We start from the raw sequence: 18,295 nt of genomic DNA, 5'->3' as shown, positions 1-18,295 counted from the left end.
AGCAGTCAGTAAGATCACGATAGACTGTAACACCGGGTTTAGTATTCCAGTGGCTGTTGGAGTCCATCCAAACAGGATTTCCCACCATCGGTGTTCTGGATATCCATCTCCACTTTTTAACGCTCCTTTTTAACATTGATGTATTTCTTTAACATCTCGCTGGACTGTGATAAGAGCCTTTGTCCGGTCTCTCATGCTTGTTGTAGAAGGTTGATTAAATCCGGGTGGTGAAGGAGCTGTTTGATTATACTTAGCCTCATTCTGATAGGTGTGGGCTGTAGCTCGTGATCTATCATGTAATCAAAAGACAAATCATCACAAATAGTTATTGGTAGAGATAAATTAAAAGCACAACCAACAATCATGGACAAGATGCATACACATAAGTTGAGCTGATTGGTTTTGTTGGAAGCAAGATCATCTATCAATAAAGATTCACACAATGTTTGCATGCAGACATGTCCTTTTTCAATGTCTATGACGACGCTTTCAGGAATCTCATTTGGGTGGATTTCAAGGTGGCAGATGCTTTGTTCTGTATCTTAACAGATGTCTTCAGCTTCAAGAGTGTTATTTTTGCAAATGAAACCTTGTTGCTCTCTCATAATGCATGTGTTGACATCAACTGTTTGCCACTTTCCTCCTTTTGATGGGACCACACTCTGTGCTTTAAGGGATAGAGTACAGTTCCATTTTGACTTAGTCTTAATGCAGTAATTGGTTATATAGTGCACACCAAAGCATTGCGTATTGCAAGGATAAAGGCAATAATCTTATCACTTTCTGTGTGTTAAGTGAATTTGATTAATTGCCACCATGATTGAAACTGCTTTTCAAATTGTAAGGCATTGTCCCAAATCAATTGACGAGATTCAGAGGGTAGGGTTCCTCCTCCTCCTTCTCTAAGAATGGCTGCTACCATAGGCTGTATCCACAAGTGTGCTCGGATACAACTCAAGGCAAGAGAGGTTTTACCTTGGATTGCTCCGAGGGCTTTTGCAATGAATTGATGATCATTTTCTTCACTTTCTTCCCAATGAGGTAAAATGTCTGATCAGAGACACTGACTTGCTCCCAAGGCTGATAAAGATGACTGTAGTGGGCGTTCCAATTTGGTCAGGTCATCGGTAGTAGCAGTTAGTCTGTTCACTAGGACCTCAGCATCTATGCTACTCCGTACTCCCGATTCTGTCCCCAGTAACGCAGTGCTGTCCCATCGTATAAATTGGGATTGTTTATTATTAAAAGATGGTCCATGTAACCATGTTATGTTGTCAGGAGTGACCTATCATAGTTATCTTCATACAACAGGACCATGGGGACCGGGCAGACTACTGTGTTCTGGTCCGTTGCTCTCCATCTTTTCTACCTTTTGTGTTAGACCATTATGTATCATTATGGTCCAGTGTATAATTATATGGCCCAGACATTGGAAGAACTGCTCTCTCCTGTCACTTTCCCAACCAGTCCAGAGCCTCCCTGGCTCTCCCCCACCTCCCCTGCCCTCTCCCCAGCCCAGCAGAGCAGCCCAGTCTGGGCTGGCCCCACAGCAGCGCTGGCCACAGGGTACTGCGGGGTTCTGGGCACTCCCCCCACAGCCCCAGCCCCTCGGAAGGCCACAGCAGCTGCTGGCGGGCAGAGCGGGCTCTCAGCCTCCCCACCAGCCCAGGGCTGGAGCTGGCCCCAAGTGCCAGCAGAGCCTGCTCACTCTCGGGCTCTCCTGCATTCAGCTGCGGGGCATCCCCCGCCCACACTGCCTCTGCCCCGCTCGGCCTCCCCGCCTGCCCTGCTCCCCAGCACAGCACCAGAGTCCTGGGGCTCCTCAGGCAGCTCCCCCACCTCTCCAGTCTCCCTTCCCTGGGCCCGCTGCATCCTCACTGCCTCCCACGGCACGGCACAGTCCTGGTTTGTGGGCACCTGGTTTGGTGCTTTCTCCTGGAGGGACTGAATCTCGGAGGCTGTTTCACCTTCTCAGTCTCCATTCCCTTCGCACCCCAGAGGACATGGAGTGTCCCCATCCTCCCCTGACCACTCCAGATTCCTTTCCACATGGACTGACGTCTGCCATCAGCCCCACCATACCTGTGACAGCCTGAGGAGGGTGACAAGGAGGTCCTGCGTGATCTCTCCTTGTCGTGGTTTGGCCTCAGCCAGCAACAGAGAACCACGCAGCCGCTCACTCGACTCCCACAGCCGTGGGAAAAATCAGCAGAAAAGGGCAAAACTCGTGGGTTGAAATATTATAATTTAACAGAACAGACAAAGGGAAAAAGAAAGAAAAGAAAGAAAGAAAAACAATAACACCGGTAAAGGAATACAAGAACGCGATTACAGTACCGCCGTGAAGCGCACCGACCGGACCCGCACCGCCGCAACCCGCCCCCGAGTGGCGACTGACTCCCCTGCCCCGGCTAGCTCCTTTTATAGCGGGGCATGGGTCACGTGGTATGGAATACGTGCCTCCCCTGCCAGCTCCTTGGAAATTAACCCCATCCTTGCCGGAACCAGGACATTATCCACCCCTTATTCCATACCATCTATGTCATGCCCAGATCTTTCAGTTCCCATTGTCTATGAGCCATCCCTTAAAAATGTCCATTAAGCTCACGTAGTCCATGACGGTAGGCTCCAGCAGTGAGAACAGTCTCTCAGGGCACATAAGATGATGTGTAGTGCTGAACTGGTGGGTGCTGTATTTGAAGCTCGTGACTGGGGAATGCAATACAGTCCATGCCCACGGTCCACAGGTTGAAGATGTCAATCTCAAGGAAAATTGCTGGGCGCCAGATACTGAGATCAGTTCTTATTACATCATAAAATTATTCACTGGCTATTCTCACCCAAAATCAAATCCCCATGAGGTACACATCGGACCTCCCCATCCTCTCGCATCACCCACCAAGTGCACCCGGGTCCTTGTGCAAAAGCAATCCCACAGATGGGTTTGCCTTTGCCTGAGGCAGGGCTAACCCAGACTGTCTTTCCTAACATATTCTTCATATGCACTACAGGGACTTTATCCCCTTCTACTGTACGTGGAAGTTTTGATTGGGCAGGGCCAGCTCGATTGGCAGATCCCCTAGTGTTAACTAACCAGGTGGCTTTTGCTAAATGGGTATCCCAATGTTTGAAGGTCCCACCCCCCATGGCTCTCAGGGTAGTCTTTAGCAGTCCATTATATCGTTCTATCTTACCCGAGGCTGGTGCGTGATAAGGAATGTGATATACCCACTCAATGCCATGCTCTTTGGCCCAGGTGTCTATGAGGCTGTTTCGGAAGTGAGTCCCATTGTCCGACTCAATTCTTTCTGGGGTGCCATGTCGCCATAGGATTTGCTTTTCAAGGCCCAGGATAGTGTTACGGGCGGTGGCATGGGGCACAGGGTATGTCTCCAGCCATCCAGTGGTTGCTTCCACCATTGTGAGCACGCGGCGCTTGCCTTGGCGAGTTTGTGGGAGTGTGATATAATCAATCTGCCAGGCCTCCCCATATTTATATTTTAGCCATCGTCCTCCGTACCAAAGAGGCTTTAACCGCTTGGCTTGCTTAATGGCAGCACACATTTCACATTCGTGGATAACCTGTGCAGTAGTGTCCATGGTCAAGTCCACCCCTCGGTCACAAGCCCATCTATATGTCGCATCTCTTCCTTGATGGCCTGAGGCATCGTGGGCCCACCGAGCTATGAATAGTTCACCCTTACGTTGCCAGTCCAAATCCACCTCAGCCACTTCAATTTTAGCAGCCTGATCTACCTGCTGGTTGTTTTGATGTTCCTCAGTGGCCCGATTCTTGGGGATGTGGGCATCTACATGACGTACTTTCACAACCAGATTCTCAATCCGGGCAGCTATATCTTGCCACAGTTCAGCAGCCCAGATGGGCTTACCTCTGCGCTGCCAGTTGTTCTGCTTCCACTGCTGTAACCACCCCCACAGAGCATTTGCCACCATCCATGAATCAGTATAGAGGTAAAGTACCGGCCATTTCTCTCGCTCAGCAATGTCCAAAGCCAGCTGGATGGCTTTTACCTCTGCAAACTGACTCGACTCACCTTGTCCTTCGGTGGCTTCTGCAACTCGTCGTGTCGGACTCCACACAGCAGCCTTCCACTTTTGATGCTTTCCCACAATTCGGCAGGACCCATCAGTGAACAGGGCATGTTTCTTCTCATTTTCTGGCAGTTCATTATACGGTGGGGCCTCTTCTGCACGCGTCACCTCTTCCTCTAGTGATATTCCGAAATCTTTGCCTTCTGGCCAGTCCATGATCACTTCCAGTATGCCTGGACGACTGGGGTTTCCCATTCGAGTTCGCTGGGTGATCAGTGCAATCCACTTACTCCACGTAGCATCAGTTGCATGATGTGTGGCAGGGACCCTTTCTTTGAACATCCAGCCCAGCACTGGCAGTCGAGGTGCTAAGAGGAGCTGTGCTTCAGTGCCAACCACCTCCGAAGCAGCTCGAACCCCCTCGTATGCTGCCAATATCTCCTTTTCTGTTGGGGTATAGCGGGCTTCGGATCCTCTGTATCCCCGACTCCAGAACCCCAGGGGTCGACCTCGAGTCTCCCCTGGTGCTTTTTGCCAGAGGCTCCAGGTAGGGCCATTCTCCCCGGCTGCAGTGTAGAGCACATTTTTAACGTCTTGTCCTGCCCTGACTGGCCCCAGCGCTACTGCATGAACTATTTCCTGCTTAATTTGTTCGAAAGCTTGTCGTTGCTCAGGACCCCACTTAAAATCATTCTTTTTCCGCGTCACTTGATATAGAGGGCTCACAATCAGACTGTAATTTGGAATATGCATCCTCCAAAAACCCACAACACCTAAGAAGGCTTGTGTTTCCTTTTTACTAGTCGGTGGGGACATAGCTGCTATTTTATTGATCACATCCATTGGGATCTGACGGCGTCCATCTTGCCACTTTATTCCTAAAAATTGTATCTCCTGTGCAGGTCCCTTAACCTTACTTCGTTTTATGGCAAAGCCAGCTTTCAGAAGGATTTGAACTATTTTATTCCCTTTCTCAAAAACTTCTTCTGCTGTGTCGCCCCATACAATGATGTCATCAATGTACTGCAAATGTTCTGGAGCTTCACCCTGTTCCAGTGTGGTCTGGATCAGTCCATGACAAATGGTGGGGCTGTGTTTCCACCCCTGGGGCAGTCGATTCCAGGTGTACCGGATGCCCTTCCAAGTGAAAGCAAACTGTGGCCTGCACTCTGCCGCCAAAGGGATTGAGAAGAATGCATTGGCGATATCAATCGTTGCATACCACTTGGCTGCCTTCGACTCCAGTTCGTATTGAAGCTCTAGCATGTCTGGCACGGCAGCGCTCAGCGGTGGTGTGACTTCATTCAGGCCACGATAATCCACTGTTAGCCTCCACTCTCCATTAGATTTTCGCACTGGCCATATGGGACTATTAAAGGGTGAGCGAGTCTTGCTAATCACTCCTTGAGTCTCTAGTTGACGAATCAACTTATGGATGGGAATCACAGAGTCTCGGTTAGTACGATATTGCCGTCGATGCACCGTTGTGGTAGCAATCGGCACCTGTTGTTCTTTGACCCTCAACAACCCTACCACAGAGGGGTCCTCTGAGAGACCAGGCAAGGTGGATAACTGTTCAATTTCTTCCGTCTCCAAGGCAGCTATGCCAAAAGCCCACCGGTATCCTTTTGGGTCCTTAAAGTATCCTCTCCTGAGATAGTCTATGCCAAGGATGCATGGAGCCTCTGGGCCAGTCACAATGGGATGCTTTTGCCACTCATTTCCAGTTAGGCTTACTTCAGCTTCCAGTACAGTCAACTCTTGTGATCCCCCTGTTACTCCAGAAATACAAATGGGTTCTGCTCCTCTGTAATTTGATGGTATTAAGGTGCATTGTGCACCAGTGTCCACTAGAGCCTTATACTCCTGTGGCTCAGATGTGCCAGGCCATCGAATCCACACAGTCCAATAAACCCGGTTGTCCCTTTCCCCCACCTGGCTGGAGGCAGGGCCCCTCTAATCCTGATCATAGTATACATTACTCACCTGTTGCAAAAATGATTTGGAAGTCCCTTCAAGAGGATCGGAGGTTAGATCAGGCCTTCCATTCTGTCTGGGGAACTGTCTGCTGGAAACAGGAGCTGCACTTTTTCTGGAGGGATCCCCTTTTGTGTTTGTTCTTCCTTGCAGCTCACGTACCCGTGTCCGTACTGTTGAGGTAGGTTGTCCATCCCACCTCCTCATGTCCTCTCCGTGGTCACGCAGGTAAAACCACAGGGTGCCTCGTTGTGTGTACCCCCTGTACTCTTCCTCTTGAGTAGGGAAACGCCTGCTCCTAATAGCTGAGATGCTGGCCTGTACAGGTGGGGAGTAGGACATACTCTCTTCAAGTTGCTGGACCTTCTGGGACAGTTTCTCCACAGCTGAAACGAGGGGGGAAGATAGGCTTTCTTCATATTGACGGAGTTGTCCAGCCACCTCATCCACCGTTGGTCCCTCTTCACCTCTCCATTCCATCACTGCCAAGGAGTTGGCATATGATGATGGTGCGCTCCGTACAAACTTCCGCCATATGGGCCTTGTGCACTGGACTTCATCAGGATCTGTGGGTAACTGCGCATTATCTGGGTCAAAGTAAATCATCTCTCGTACGGCTAATTCCCTTAGGTACTGGATACCTTTTTCCATGGTGGTCCACTTGCTTGGACGACATACAACATCTTCGCTGAAAGGATACCTTTCCCTTACACCTGCCAGGAGTCGTCTCCAGAGGCTGAGGGCTTGTGTCTTTTTCCCAATTGCCTTGTCAATGCCTGCCTCCCTAGACAAGGATCCCAGCTGCTTAGCTTCCCTGCCCTCTAATTCCAAGCTACTGGCCCCGTTATCCCAGCATCGGAGCAGCCAGGTGACAATGTGCTCACCAGGAAGTCGACTGAAATCTTTTCGCATATCTCGCAGCTCACTCAGGGATAGGGATCGGGTTATTACCTCTGGTTCTGTCTCTTCCTCCTGTTCCTTTGATGGCCCTGGTTCATCATCATCCTTTACTATGCGAACTGATTTCTTGGTGTACTTCTTCTTCTGTATAGGAGCAACTGATACTGGCACAGGTTGGTTGTCCAATTCAGCTGCAGTGCCTGCCACTGGGGTTTGAGTGGCTGCATTGCCTGTCACCAGGGTTTGAGTAGCCACAGTGCCTGCCACTGGAGTTAGAGTAGCCTCATTGTCTGCCACCGGAGTTGGAGTAGGCATAGTGCCTATCACTGGAGTTGGAGTAGCCTCCTTGTCTGCCACCGGGGTTGGAGTAGCCTCCTTGTCTGCTGGTCTGGCTTTCCCCTCTTTCCCCTGAGGGTCCTGCATAGTACTGAGCAGTGTTTGGTAGATACTGGCCAGGGCCCAACACAGTGCCATAAGTTGTGCCTCTCTGGAATAGCCACAGCATTTTCCTTTGAAATATTCTATTACTTTATCAGGGTCCTGTAGTTGTTCAAGGGTGAAGTCCCAAACCATTGGAGGTGAGAAGTTCTCTAGATATCTGCCCATGTTCTCCCACATCCCATGCCACCCCTGACTATCTGGCCTTGGGACAGATTTCTGAGTGGTAGTCTTAAACAGCTTTTTTACCCTAAAAAAGACTTGAAAAACATTCAGGAGACATAGCAATAGGAACACGCTGGTTTGAGCATCCCAAGGATATTCAAAATTCTCAAGAGGTGTTACACCTGGCCCAAAGGAGAAAAAGGAGGCAAAAGAGCTGGGGAAAGTATCTCCCCCTGTTTCTCCCATAGATTGGGTGTGATTATTGATAACTTCTGAGAGACGGTAACCAAGGTATGGACAGGACAGCAATACTACATAGAAACCCCAACAAAGCCACTTGAATAGTGATGTTACCATATCATAAGCTGATATTGCACAGGACAGCAAAATTATAGTCCTGATCCCTCTCCCTGAGATAACAAACAGCATCACAGGGAGTACATACAGCATATAAGAATTTACATAACACAGCCATGTAAACAAACGAAGCAACATTGTAACCGGCTACTATTTAACTAATAGGAGAAATACATATAAGAAATCCGTTTTAACAAGCTCTGGTCAGATCTGTTGTTATTACAACCCTTCGAGCCCCATGTTGGGCGCCAAAAAGGACTGTCGTGGTTTGGCCTCAGCCAGCAACAGAGAACCACGCAGCCGCTCGCACGACTCCCACAGCCGTGGGAAAAATCAGCAAAAAAAAAAGGGCAAAACTCGTGGGTTGAAATATTATAATTTAGCAGAACAGACAAAGGGAAGAAGAAAGAAAGAAAAACAATAACACCGGTAAAGGAATACAAGAACGCGATTACAGTACCGCCGCGAAGCGCACCGACCGGACCCGCACCGCCGCGACCCGCCCCCGAGTGGCGACTGACTCCCCCGCCCCGGCTAGCTCCTTTTATAGCGGGCATGGGTCACGTGGTATGGAATACGTGCCTCCCCTGCCGGCTCCTTGGAAATTAACCCCATCCTTACCGGAACCAGGACAGACACCTCCACAGGCCCATGTATTCTTTCCTCTATAACCTCTCCCGTGTGGAGAACTTCATCACGACATCCATCCCAGCCAAAGCCATCGGAAACTTGCTGGTAGGGAGCAAAGCCACTTCCTACGCAGGCTGCTTAACTCAATGCTACTTCCTCTGCCTTCTGGGCTGCACTGAGTTTGTGCTTCTGGCTGTCATGTCCTACGACCGTTATGATGCCATATGCCACCCTCTTCAGCCGCCTGTGCTCATGAACAGTCAGCTTTACCTTCAGCCCTGAAGGTGGGCTTGTGGACTGCAGGCTTCCTGGCCATCCGTGTCTCCACTGTCCCGGTTGCCAGGCTGCCCTTCTGCAGGGTATTGAGCACTTCCTCTAGGACAGTGTGCTTTTGATGAAGTTGTCCTGTGCAGAAACACACATTATTGAGCTGATCACCTTCAGAGCCTCATGCATCATTCTCCTTGGCTCCCTGGGCATGACAGCAAGGTCCTACCTGTACATCATTAGTGCCATACTTTGGTTGTAGTCAGCTTCCTCATGGCAAAAGGCATTCTCTGCATGTTTCTCTCCCTTCATCCTTGTCATCTTGGGCTACAGTAGCTGCATCTTCCTGCATGTCCAGCCTTCAGATCACCACATTTTCTATAACAGGGCAGTGTCCCTTCTCAAAACAGTCATAACTTCTTTGATGAGACCCTTTGTTTCCAGCCTGAGGAACCAGCAGATGAAAGATGGTCCCAAGGTGAGCTTGAAGAGAAGTGTGATAATCTTCAGGAAACAGGAAATCTTCTTTTCTGTCTAAGAAGAGATTTTGTAAGCGTATTTGGTAGGGAGAAAGGTGTGGGGAGGGCAAACACATGATTCATAGAGTCATAGAATGGTTTAGGTTGGAAGGGACCTTAAATATCATCGAGTTCCAACCCCTCTGCCATAGACAGGGCCACCTCCCACTAGACCAGGTAGTCCAAAGCCCCATCCAGCCTGGCCTTAAACATCTCCAGTGATGGAGTTTCCACAGCTTCTCTGGACAAGCTGTTCCAGTGCCTTCCCATGCAAAAGTGAAAAATTTCTTCCTAATATCTCATCTAAATCTTCCTTCTTCCAGTTTGAAGCCATTCCCTCTCGTCCTATCACTACATGCCCTTGAAAAAAGTCCTTCCCCATCTCTCCTGTAGACCCCCTGTAGAATCACACAATTCTGATGCATGTGTTTCTTTCTTAGCAGTGTAAACTTTCTTGAAATGAATATTACAACAGCTTCTCTACTGCAACATACCGTCATAAGAAGACCTTCTGGCATCATAAATCAGAGAATGGTTTGGGATGGAAAGGAACTTAAATTTCATCTTGTTCCAACCCCCTGCCATGGACAGGGACACCTTCCACCAGAGCAGGTTGCTCAAAGCCACATCCAACCTGCACTAGAGATGTCTTTCTGATGATCTAAAAGCACTTGATAAACATTTTACCTTGAAAGTCCATCTTTCTTTTGATTTATGAGACTGACTCATTGCAAATGGCTTCTGTAGGAGACATTAACAACTATCTGAGATGAATCCCTCCCAAATCACCTTCTCTGAGCCATTCCTCTTGGTGCCTTCTGCTACTTACTGGAAGAGAAACATTTCCCATTTGTGATTCATGGTGTCCTGAGGTGGGTGACTACATGCTCACCACTTGAGAGATGTCTCTCCACTGAACACAGACAAGGGCCTCAGACCAGATGTCCAATTTAGAAGCTAAATGTGATCTTAGATCTTAACATAGGTTAAGTTCAGAACTAAGGTTTGACCTTAATTTAGACTTGATGATCTGACAGCTGAAATGAGGCAGGAAAAATCCACATTAATATCTCTGTATTCCTACTGTGGTGTGTGCTGGGGGTATGAGAACCTCAGTATCCAACCACCAGGAACTTTGGACTTCCAATCTTTGAGAGTGCAGCAATTTCAGGTTTTTTCTCTGTGTCCGGAGCTGAGACATGAGAGAACAGTAAGTTACCTGCCAAGGCCTACACTGTGCTGCAAGCAGATTGCAGAGGCAACATCTATCAGCCGCTCCTGGAGTTGTATATTGTTCTTCAAGAACGCTGTGTGAGCAGAGAGCAGTATGACTCTTGGGCAAGCACAGGAAACCCTAATGAGATCCAAATCCCTGTGGCACACAGAGGAAAACGTAAACGTTCTTATACATGTCTTTGTTTTATCCAGTCATTGTATGAAGGCAAGCTCCTGATGATTTATTCTGGGTGAGTGCACGTTGAGCCCTGTTTGCAGAGCCAGGAAGGCAGTTGTGAGGGGGAGGAGAAACAGAAGTGATAGCTGCACATAGCTCGAGAACGGAGGGGATACGGTTAGTTTCAGGTAATTTTATACACCGTGGAGACAGTTGCAAAGTCTGAACTGTTCTACGCTTCTGCTGTGATCAATGCAGGGAGACTTCCTGAGGGCAATCCATTGCTTTTGGGTTCATCTGTGCAGAGCACCTCTGATGAGTCACCCTCATTCAAATTCTTTTTTTTTTCCATTGGCCCAGGGGAGCATGTGTTCACCTGGAGGAAAGCAGATGGTCCATAAAAGGAAACCGATGCTTCTAGAGTGATTTCAGTTGTCCACATTAAGTGGGATGAGTTATACTTCCTAAATACCTCTGTGGGTATTTTCTGCCTGGAGAATGAGAAGTGAGGCCAGATGATGAGGTCAGGTGCAGGTTTTCTCTTAAGAATGTTGACACTTGGTCAGAAGACATTCTTCCCCTGACAGGGAGCAGCAAGAGCTGGGCTGCTCTCCAAAGGAAGGCGAGCTGGGAGCCAATGGCGAGACCATGGCTGGCAACGCATGTGGTACCTCCCCAGCCAGGGCCCAGCCCCACTGTACCTGAGCAAGGCGAGCAGGACAGGCCAGGGGATGGCGGCCTGCAGGGCAGCTAAGGCGGGAGATCAACCCAGTCATTAGGAAGAGTGAGGTCTGGCCGGGATGGAGTTACCTTTGCCCATAGCAGCCCTCACAGTGCCGTCCTACTGTTGTATTTGTCACTAGAATGGTGTTAATAACACACCGATGTTTTGGCTACTGCTGAGCAGTGCTCACACAGCAGCAAGGCTGTGTCTCCAAACCCCACTGCAAACACAGGCCCGTAGGCTGGTGGTGGGCAAGAGGTTGGGAGGGGACATAACCAGGACAGCTGACCCAAACTGACCACAGAGACATTCCATACCATATAACATCACACCTAGCAATAAAAGAGAAGAGAAAGGAGGAGGAGGGGTTTCTAAAGCAACCGAGGTCCTATTGCCAGGAAGTGGTTGGACATCACCTGCTGATGGGAAGTAGAGAATAAATCTTTGTTTGTTTTCCTTTGCTTCCACACAGGGCCTTTTTTTTTTCTTTATTAAACTGCTTTTATCTAGTGTCAGAAGTTTTTCATCTTATTTTTCCCGCTGTCCTGCTGAGGAAGAGTGATAGAGTGGCTTGGTGGGCACCTGGCAGCCAGCCAAGGTTAAGCAACCACACCAAGCCTGGAAGATGCTGTTCTAGGAAGTTCTGCTGCCTTTTAGTGCTGCTGACTGTGAGATCTCCAGGAAAACTCCCTCAGAATCCAGGTGGCGGTCGGTCACAAGTTGTGTCCCCAGGGGTTCAGCACTGAGGCCAGTCCTCTTTAATATCTTTATCAACAACCAGGACGAGGGGATTGAGTACACCCTCAGTAAATTTGCAGACGATACCAAGTTCAGCAGGAGCGTTGGTCTTCTTGAGGGCAGGAAGGGTCTACAGAGGGATCTGGACAGGCTGGGTCCATGGGCTGAGGCCAATGGTATGAGATTTAAAAAAGCTTGGGTCACACCAACCCCATGCAGCGCTATAGGCTTGGGGCAGAGTGGCTGGAAAGCTGTCTGGCAGCAAAGGACCTGGGGATGTTGGACAACAGCCGGCTGAATATCAGCCAGCAGTGGGCCCAGGTGGCCAATAGCGTTCTGGCCTCTATCAGGAGTATTTTGGTGAGCAGGGCAGTGATTGTTCCTGTGTACTTGGCACTGGTGAGGCCCCACCTCGAGTACTGTGTTCAGTTTTGGGCCCCTCGCTACAGGAAAGACATTGAGGTGCTGGAGCATATCCAGAGAAAGGCAGTGAAGCTGGTGAGGGGTCTGGAGAACAGGTCTTATGAGGAGCAGCTGAGGGAGCCGGGCTTGTTTAGCTTGGAGAAAAGGAGCTTGGAGGAGGCTTTATCGCTCTCTACAACTGCCTGGAAGGAGGTTGTAGCAAGGTGGGGGTCAGTCTCTTCTCACTAGTAACAAGCAATAGGACAAGAGGAAGTGGCCTCAAGTTGCGTTAGGGAAGGTTTAGATTGGAGATTATGAAGGATTTCTTCACCGAAAGGGTTGTCACTCATTGGAACAGGCTGCCCAGGGAAGTGGTGGAATCGCCATCCCTGCAGGTATTTAAAAGATGGATAGATGTTGCACTTAGGGACATGGTTTAATGGTGTTTTTGTCAGTGTTAGTTTGATGGTTGGACTTGATGATCTTAAAGGTCACGTCCAACCTTGACAATTCTATGATTCTATGACCATTCTGTTGAGTAATGAGGTTCAGTGTGGACCTCCTTGCCTTCTAAACTCCTTTTTGAAGCCTAGGTCTGGCTGGATCCCATCATAGTCTCAGACTTGGTCAATGGTCCATGTCTAATGGAATTATTCTTACAACATTAATAATATGTGGGTAGCTATATGGATTCGCAGTGTGTCAGAGTATTAATTCAGCATGCTGTCACTTACTCAGGATCCGTCGTGGGTAAGGGATGTCTCCACCTTGGATAAGGAAGGATCTCTGAGTCTCAGATAAGGAATCTCTAACCTTGAGAGGTGTCCCTGCTCAAAGGGAGAGTCACCTGCCGTGCTGTCCACCTGCAATCCAGGGAGAGCTCACACTGGGCCCATCCTGGTGGTAATATTCATAGAGTGAAGTAGTGGGCTGCTCGTCAATAGTATAGACACGACAGTTAGTTGTCTTTTACTCCGGTATCTTGTTCTGTACATTGGTTGTCTTGCATGTTTGGTTGTCAAAACCACCTTTTGAAACATTTTTCAAGACACATTCACTCCCTTGGACGTGAGCCAGGAGCTTTCCAGCTCGCAAGCTCACCCCAAGGATGTGAAGTGTGTTGCTCCTTAGTCAGCGTGAACAAAGCATGGGTAGGAGTCAAGAGGATCCATGACAGTCTGACACCCCTCACTCAGCCTTTGCACAGAGCAAGTTAAAGTGGTGTCAATCTCTCTTCACTGCTTTAGATGTTGTTTTAGATGGTCACATACACCATGGGGGAATTCATGCCTCATGAATGTCTACTTGGTTGTGATCAGAAATGAGACCTGAAATCATAGGATCACAGGATAATTGAGGTTGAGAGAGAGCTTGGGAAGTTTGTAGTCCAACCTGTCAGAAACAGGGTCAGACCAACGGTGACACGGACTTGCTCAAGGTTGATCCAGTTGGATCATTAAAACCTCCCAAGACAAAGACTGCACAAGCTCTCGGGGTGACCTGTTCCCATGCTTGCCTGACCTCATGGGGAAAAGGTTTTTTCCTTTTTCCCTCTAAACCTCTTCTCTTTCACCTTACGCCCATGGTCTTTTGCCCTCCCAACATGCACCATGCTGAAGAGCCTGGCTCTGTATTCTTCATAACCTGGCAGGCACTGGCAGGCTGCCATGAGGTCCCCCTCAGCCTGCCCTTCTCCAGGCTGGACAAGCCTGGTTCCCTCAGCTGCCAGCTGTCAGCCCCCAGCCCTGCCATTGCCAGGGTGAGTCCCCTGCAGGGGCAGAAACTGGCACTGGCCCTTCCTGCATTTCCTGAAGTTCTTGCCAATACGTGCTCTCCTCCTCCTCCAACCCCTTCCCTGATCACAAAGGACTGGAGGACTTTTCAGGAAAGACTCAGGCAAAGGTGTCATTGAGTCCCTCAGCCCCACCCGTGCCTGCTGTTATGAAATCCCCCTCCCCATTCCACAGCCCTGCATTTTCCATGTTGAGCTTTGGTCTCATGAGCGATTAAACTCCTGTTTTGCCCTTCACTTTTCTTAGTCACCAACTCCAGGAGAGCTTTGCTGTTCCCTAAAGCATACCTCCACAGCAAAGGCAATTTGTAAATTCCTTCTGTGTAACCTGTCCTTGCTGTCACCTCTTGGCAGCTGCTTCATGGTCTCCCTCAATGTCCTGTCCCTGCACTGTTCCAGCCCCACCACCCCACACATGGCCCCACAGCCCTGCTGGGGAGGTACACCACATGGTGGTGTGCATTCAGGGATGGGTAAAAGTTCCCCAACACCAACAGTCATCTTTGCCCCTTCTCCCCATGATTGTTGTCCCAAATCTGGGTTCTTTACCCGGTGTGCAAGCCAATAACACACAGAGCAGAGGTATTGCCAACTTTATTCAATTAATGCACAGAAATTGGGTGCTCGTCCCAAAACCAGAGCACTCCTTAGTTTCAAAAATTTCCACTTATATACATGGATTACTACATATTCAAACAACTAATACCAATTCATTGTTATTCTCTTCAATGATTGGTCGAGATTTCTTCGCTTCCCATGTAAATTATTGTGCAGAATCGATCTTCTTCTTCCATTGTTCTCTTTTGAGTAGTTGGCATCATTTGGGTAGGTGGCCAATGAGTTGGTGGTCTGGATCTCCCCCTGACAGAATTACCTTTTATCCACTTCTCCTCTGATCTTGGCAGTTCCAAGTGGTTTTCTGGGTTTGCTGACCAGGCCTGCAGTTCATCGCTCTCTTGACAGGAATACCCTGCTTATCAACAATGCTACATTGTCTGCTGGTTCGTTCCTTAATTGAGTTGTAAATAAATCACGTCTAATTACTATTTCTGTTTTTAATCTTAGGTAAATAATGAAATAGGGTTGGGGCAGTACAGAGGACTTGAGCAGCAGCAGGTTTCCTTGGTGGCTTCAATTACATTTTACATTCCCTTTTCCTGGTTTATGTCAATGTTGCTACAACATGATCATATTGTGAAGCTCCCCCAGCAGCCAATTCCTGCCCAGTCCCAGCCATGTCCCACACAGAGATTCACAGACAGCCCTGCTCGAGAGTCTACTGGGGTCTGGGCCAGGAGAGAGCTGGGGCAGGGCTGGACGTGCCCTGATACAGGCACTGAGCCCAGCAGGAGGATGGAGATGGCCTCACAGCAGCACTCATCCATAAACCTGGGGTGAGCGGACAGTGCTGGAGATGGTCAGCGAGCCAGACTGGGGAGTAACAAAGGCCCGGGGCCACCTTCCCAATGTGTCTATGCCACCAAGGGCACAGACCAGCCTCCTCTCTCCTGCACCTCCACGCCTTTGAGCCCTTCCCCAAGCCCTGGCTCTGCACCACAGACACTCTGGTGTGACTCCTCACCCTGCGTGGTCACACAGGACAAGCCAGACACTGAGGATTTTTACTCCTGGGCACTTTCCAGCCCAGCCCAGCTCCATCCCAGCTCTCTCCCAGCTCCCCTGGCCTCTCTCCATCCCAGACATGGCCCCACAGCAGTGCCTGCCCCAGGGTGCTGCAGAGCTCTGGGAACTCACTCCAGAGCCCCAGCCCCTCGGGAGGGCACAGCAGCTGCTGGGGGGCAGAGCAGGGCCAGCCCCAGAGATGGGGGCATCTGTGGCACAAGGACAAGGCAGTCAGTGGCTCCCTGTGTCCTCCTCTCCAGGCTATTCGGAGAGGTCGGCAGCCCCTCTGGGCCACCCCCTCTCCCCAGGCCAGTACAAGAGCCCTGGGGATCCTCAGGCAGCTCCTGCTGCCCTGGTGACAGAGCGGCCTGCCCCAGGCTGCTGCAGCCAGAAAGGTCTCTTCATTTCCCACTCATTCATGCTCTGCTGATGGTGGGTCTCAGAAAAAGAAGTTGCAGCTGCCTCATTTTTTTCTTTAAATACAAAGAGAGCCTGAGTCTTATTTTACCCAAAGTCTCTGGGTCGCACAATACAGGTGGATACTTAACACGACAGGATGAGTAAAAGAATTTCTTTTCAGAAAAGATCATCACAAGGGGAAAAAAGACAAAAAGAAGGAAAAAAAAGGAAGTTATGTCAGGCTTGGCCCATCACAAGACACACTGGGAATCATTTGCAGAGGAAGGTACGCAGTTCATGGCTGCTGAAAAAATGTCTAATCCACTTCCTCAGGGCATCCTTGATCTCTTTGTTCCTCATGCTGTAGATGAGGGGGTTCACTGCTGGAGGCACCACCGAGTACAGAACTGCCAGCACCAGATCCAGGGAAGGGGAGGAGATGGAGGGGGGCTTCAGGTAAGCAAAAAATGAAGTGCTGATGAAGAGGGAGACCACGGCCAGGTGAGGGAGGCACGTGGAAAAGGCTTTGTGCTGTCCCTGCTCTGAGAGCATCCTCAGCACGGCCCTGAAGATCTGCACATAGGACACCACAATGAACACAAAACATCCAAAGAAAAGAAAAGCACTGACCAGCAGAAGCCCAGCTTCCCTGAGTTTTGAGTCTGAGCAGGAAAGCTTGAGGATCTGGGGGATTTCACAGAAGAACTGGTCCAGAGCATTGCTATGGCAAAGTGGTAGTGAAAAAGTATTACCTGTGTGCATTAGAGAATAGAGAAAGCCACTGCCCCAGGCAGCTGCTGCCATGTGGACACAAGTTCTGCTGTCCATCAGGGTCCCATAGTGCAGGGGTTTGCAGATGGCCACGTAGCGGTCATAGGCCATGATGGTTAGAAGAAAATACTCTGCTACAATAAAAAAGAGAAACCAAAAAATTTGAGCAGCACACCCCCCATAGAAAATGGCCCTGGTGTCCCAGAGGGAATTGGCCATGGCTTTGGGGAGAGTGACAGAGATGGAGCCCAGGTCGAGGAGAGAGAGGTTGAGGAGGAAGAAGTACATGGGGGTGTGGAGGCGGTGGTCGCAGGCGATGGCAGTGATGATGAGGCCGTTGCCCAGGAGGGCAGCCAGGTAGATGCCCAGGAAGAGCCAGAAGTGCAAGAGCTGCAGCTCCCGTGTGTCTGCGAATGCCAGCAGGAGGAACTGGGTGATGGAGCTGCTATTGGACATGAGCTTCACAGGTAGGTGTCCAAGGAAGAGAAGTTATTGACAGGTTAGGACAAACATTTTGCAATATAACTCAATGTTTCTCATAGAAACGCTCCAGTTTTCTTATTCCTTAGCAGCACCTTTGTTCAGCTCCATTTCTGGAGCTCCTTTGGTTGCTCTTTGAGTGTGCCACGAAGAGCTCAGGCTTCACTGTGCGCTCCAGAGTACTTGGTCCTACTCTGCAGTGCAGCAAGGTGGGGATTTAGATTTCCTACTCACAATGTAGGGCAGATTTTAGCCACTCATAATCATAAGATTACCAGGGAAATATTATTTTGGAGCCGAAACTGTCAGCATTTTTCTTGCAGTCTGAGTGAACCTCTGTTTCTGGGGAGATGCAAAAGCATTGCCTGTGGCTTAGGGCAGAGTGAGGAGAGCTGGTCTGCCCTTCAGCCTTGTTCCTGGCTTCTTTGTGCTTGGTTTGACCTGGAGCACATTCACACTTGGTTTGACCTGGAGCACGTTCACACTCACATGTTATCTCCCCAAAGAAACAGAGGATAGTGGAGAATTCACTTACAGAGTGCAGATCTGCATGGCAGGACCCACAGGGTGGGTGTCTGAGCTGCAGCTGAAACCCCACTCCCCGGCAAGTTGAGGGGAAGCCCAAGGGTGGCACAGACAGGAGGGGAAAGAAGGAAGAAGGAGCATCA

At 49.6% G+C, this 18,295-nt stretch overlaps 1 protein-coding gene and 1 pseudogene across 2 annotated transcripts; one reads left to right on the top strand and one right to left on the bottom strand.

The window, feature by feature from the left end:
* Window positions 1-8,541: 8,541 nt before the first annotated feature.
* On the top strand, window positions 8,542-9,325 carry LOC309683920 (olfactory receptor 6M1-like; annotated as a pseudogene). Its single transcript has one exon. The product of its transcript is annotated as an olfactory receptor 6M1-like (transcript).
* Window positions 9,326-16,646: 7,321 nt separating this feature from the next.
* LOC309683919 (olfactory receptor 14A16-like) lies at window positions 16,647-17,603 on the bottom strand (the record flags this gene model as incomplete). Its single annotated transcript, XM_082499899.1, has 1 exon — window positions 16,647-17,603. The coding sequence occupies one exon, from the start codon at window positions 17,601-17,603 to the stop codon at window positions 16,647-16,649; it is 957 nt and encodes a 318-aa protein (XP_082356025.1).
* Between the last annotated feature and the right edge of the window lie 692 nt (window positions 17,604-18,295).

This window comes from Vanellus vanellus (genome assembly GCF_965231255.1).
Source record: "Vanellus vanellus genome assembly, contig: HAP1_SCAFFOLD_35, whole genome shotgun sequence".
NCBI lineage: Eukaryota > Metazoa > Chordata > Aves > Charadriiformes > Charadriidae > Vanellus > Vanellus vanellus.
The sequence above is the reverse complement of the archived record's forward strand: the minus strand, read 5'-3'. Positions and strand labels throughout refer to the sequence as shown.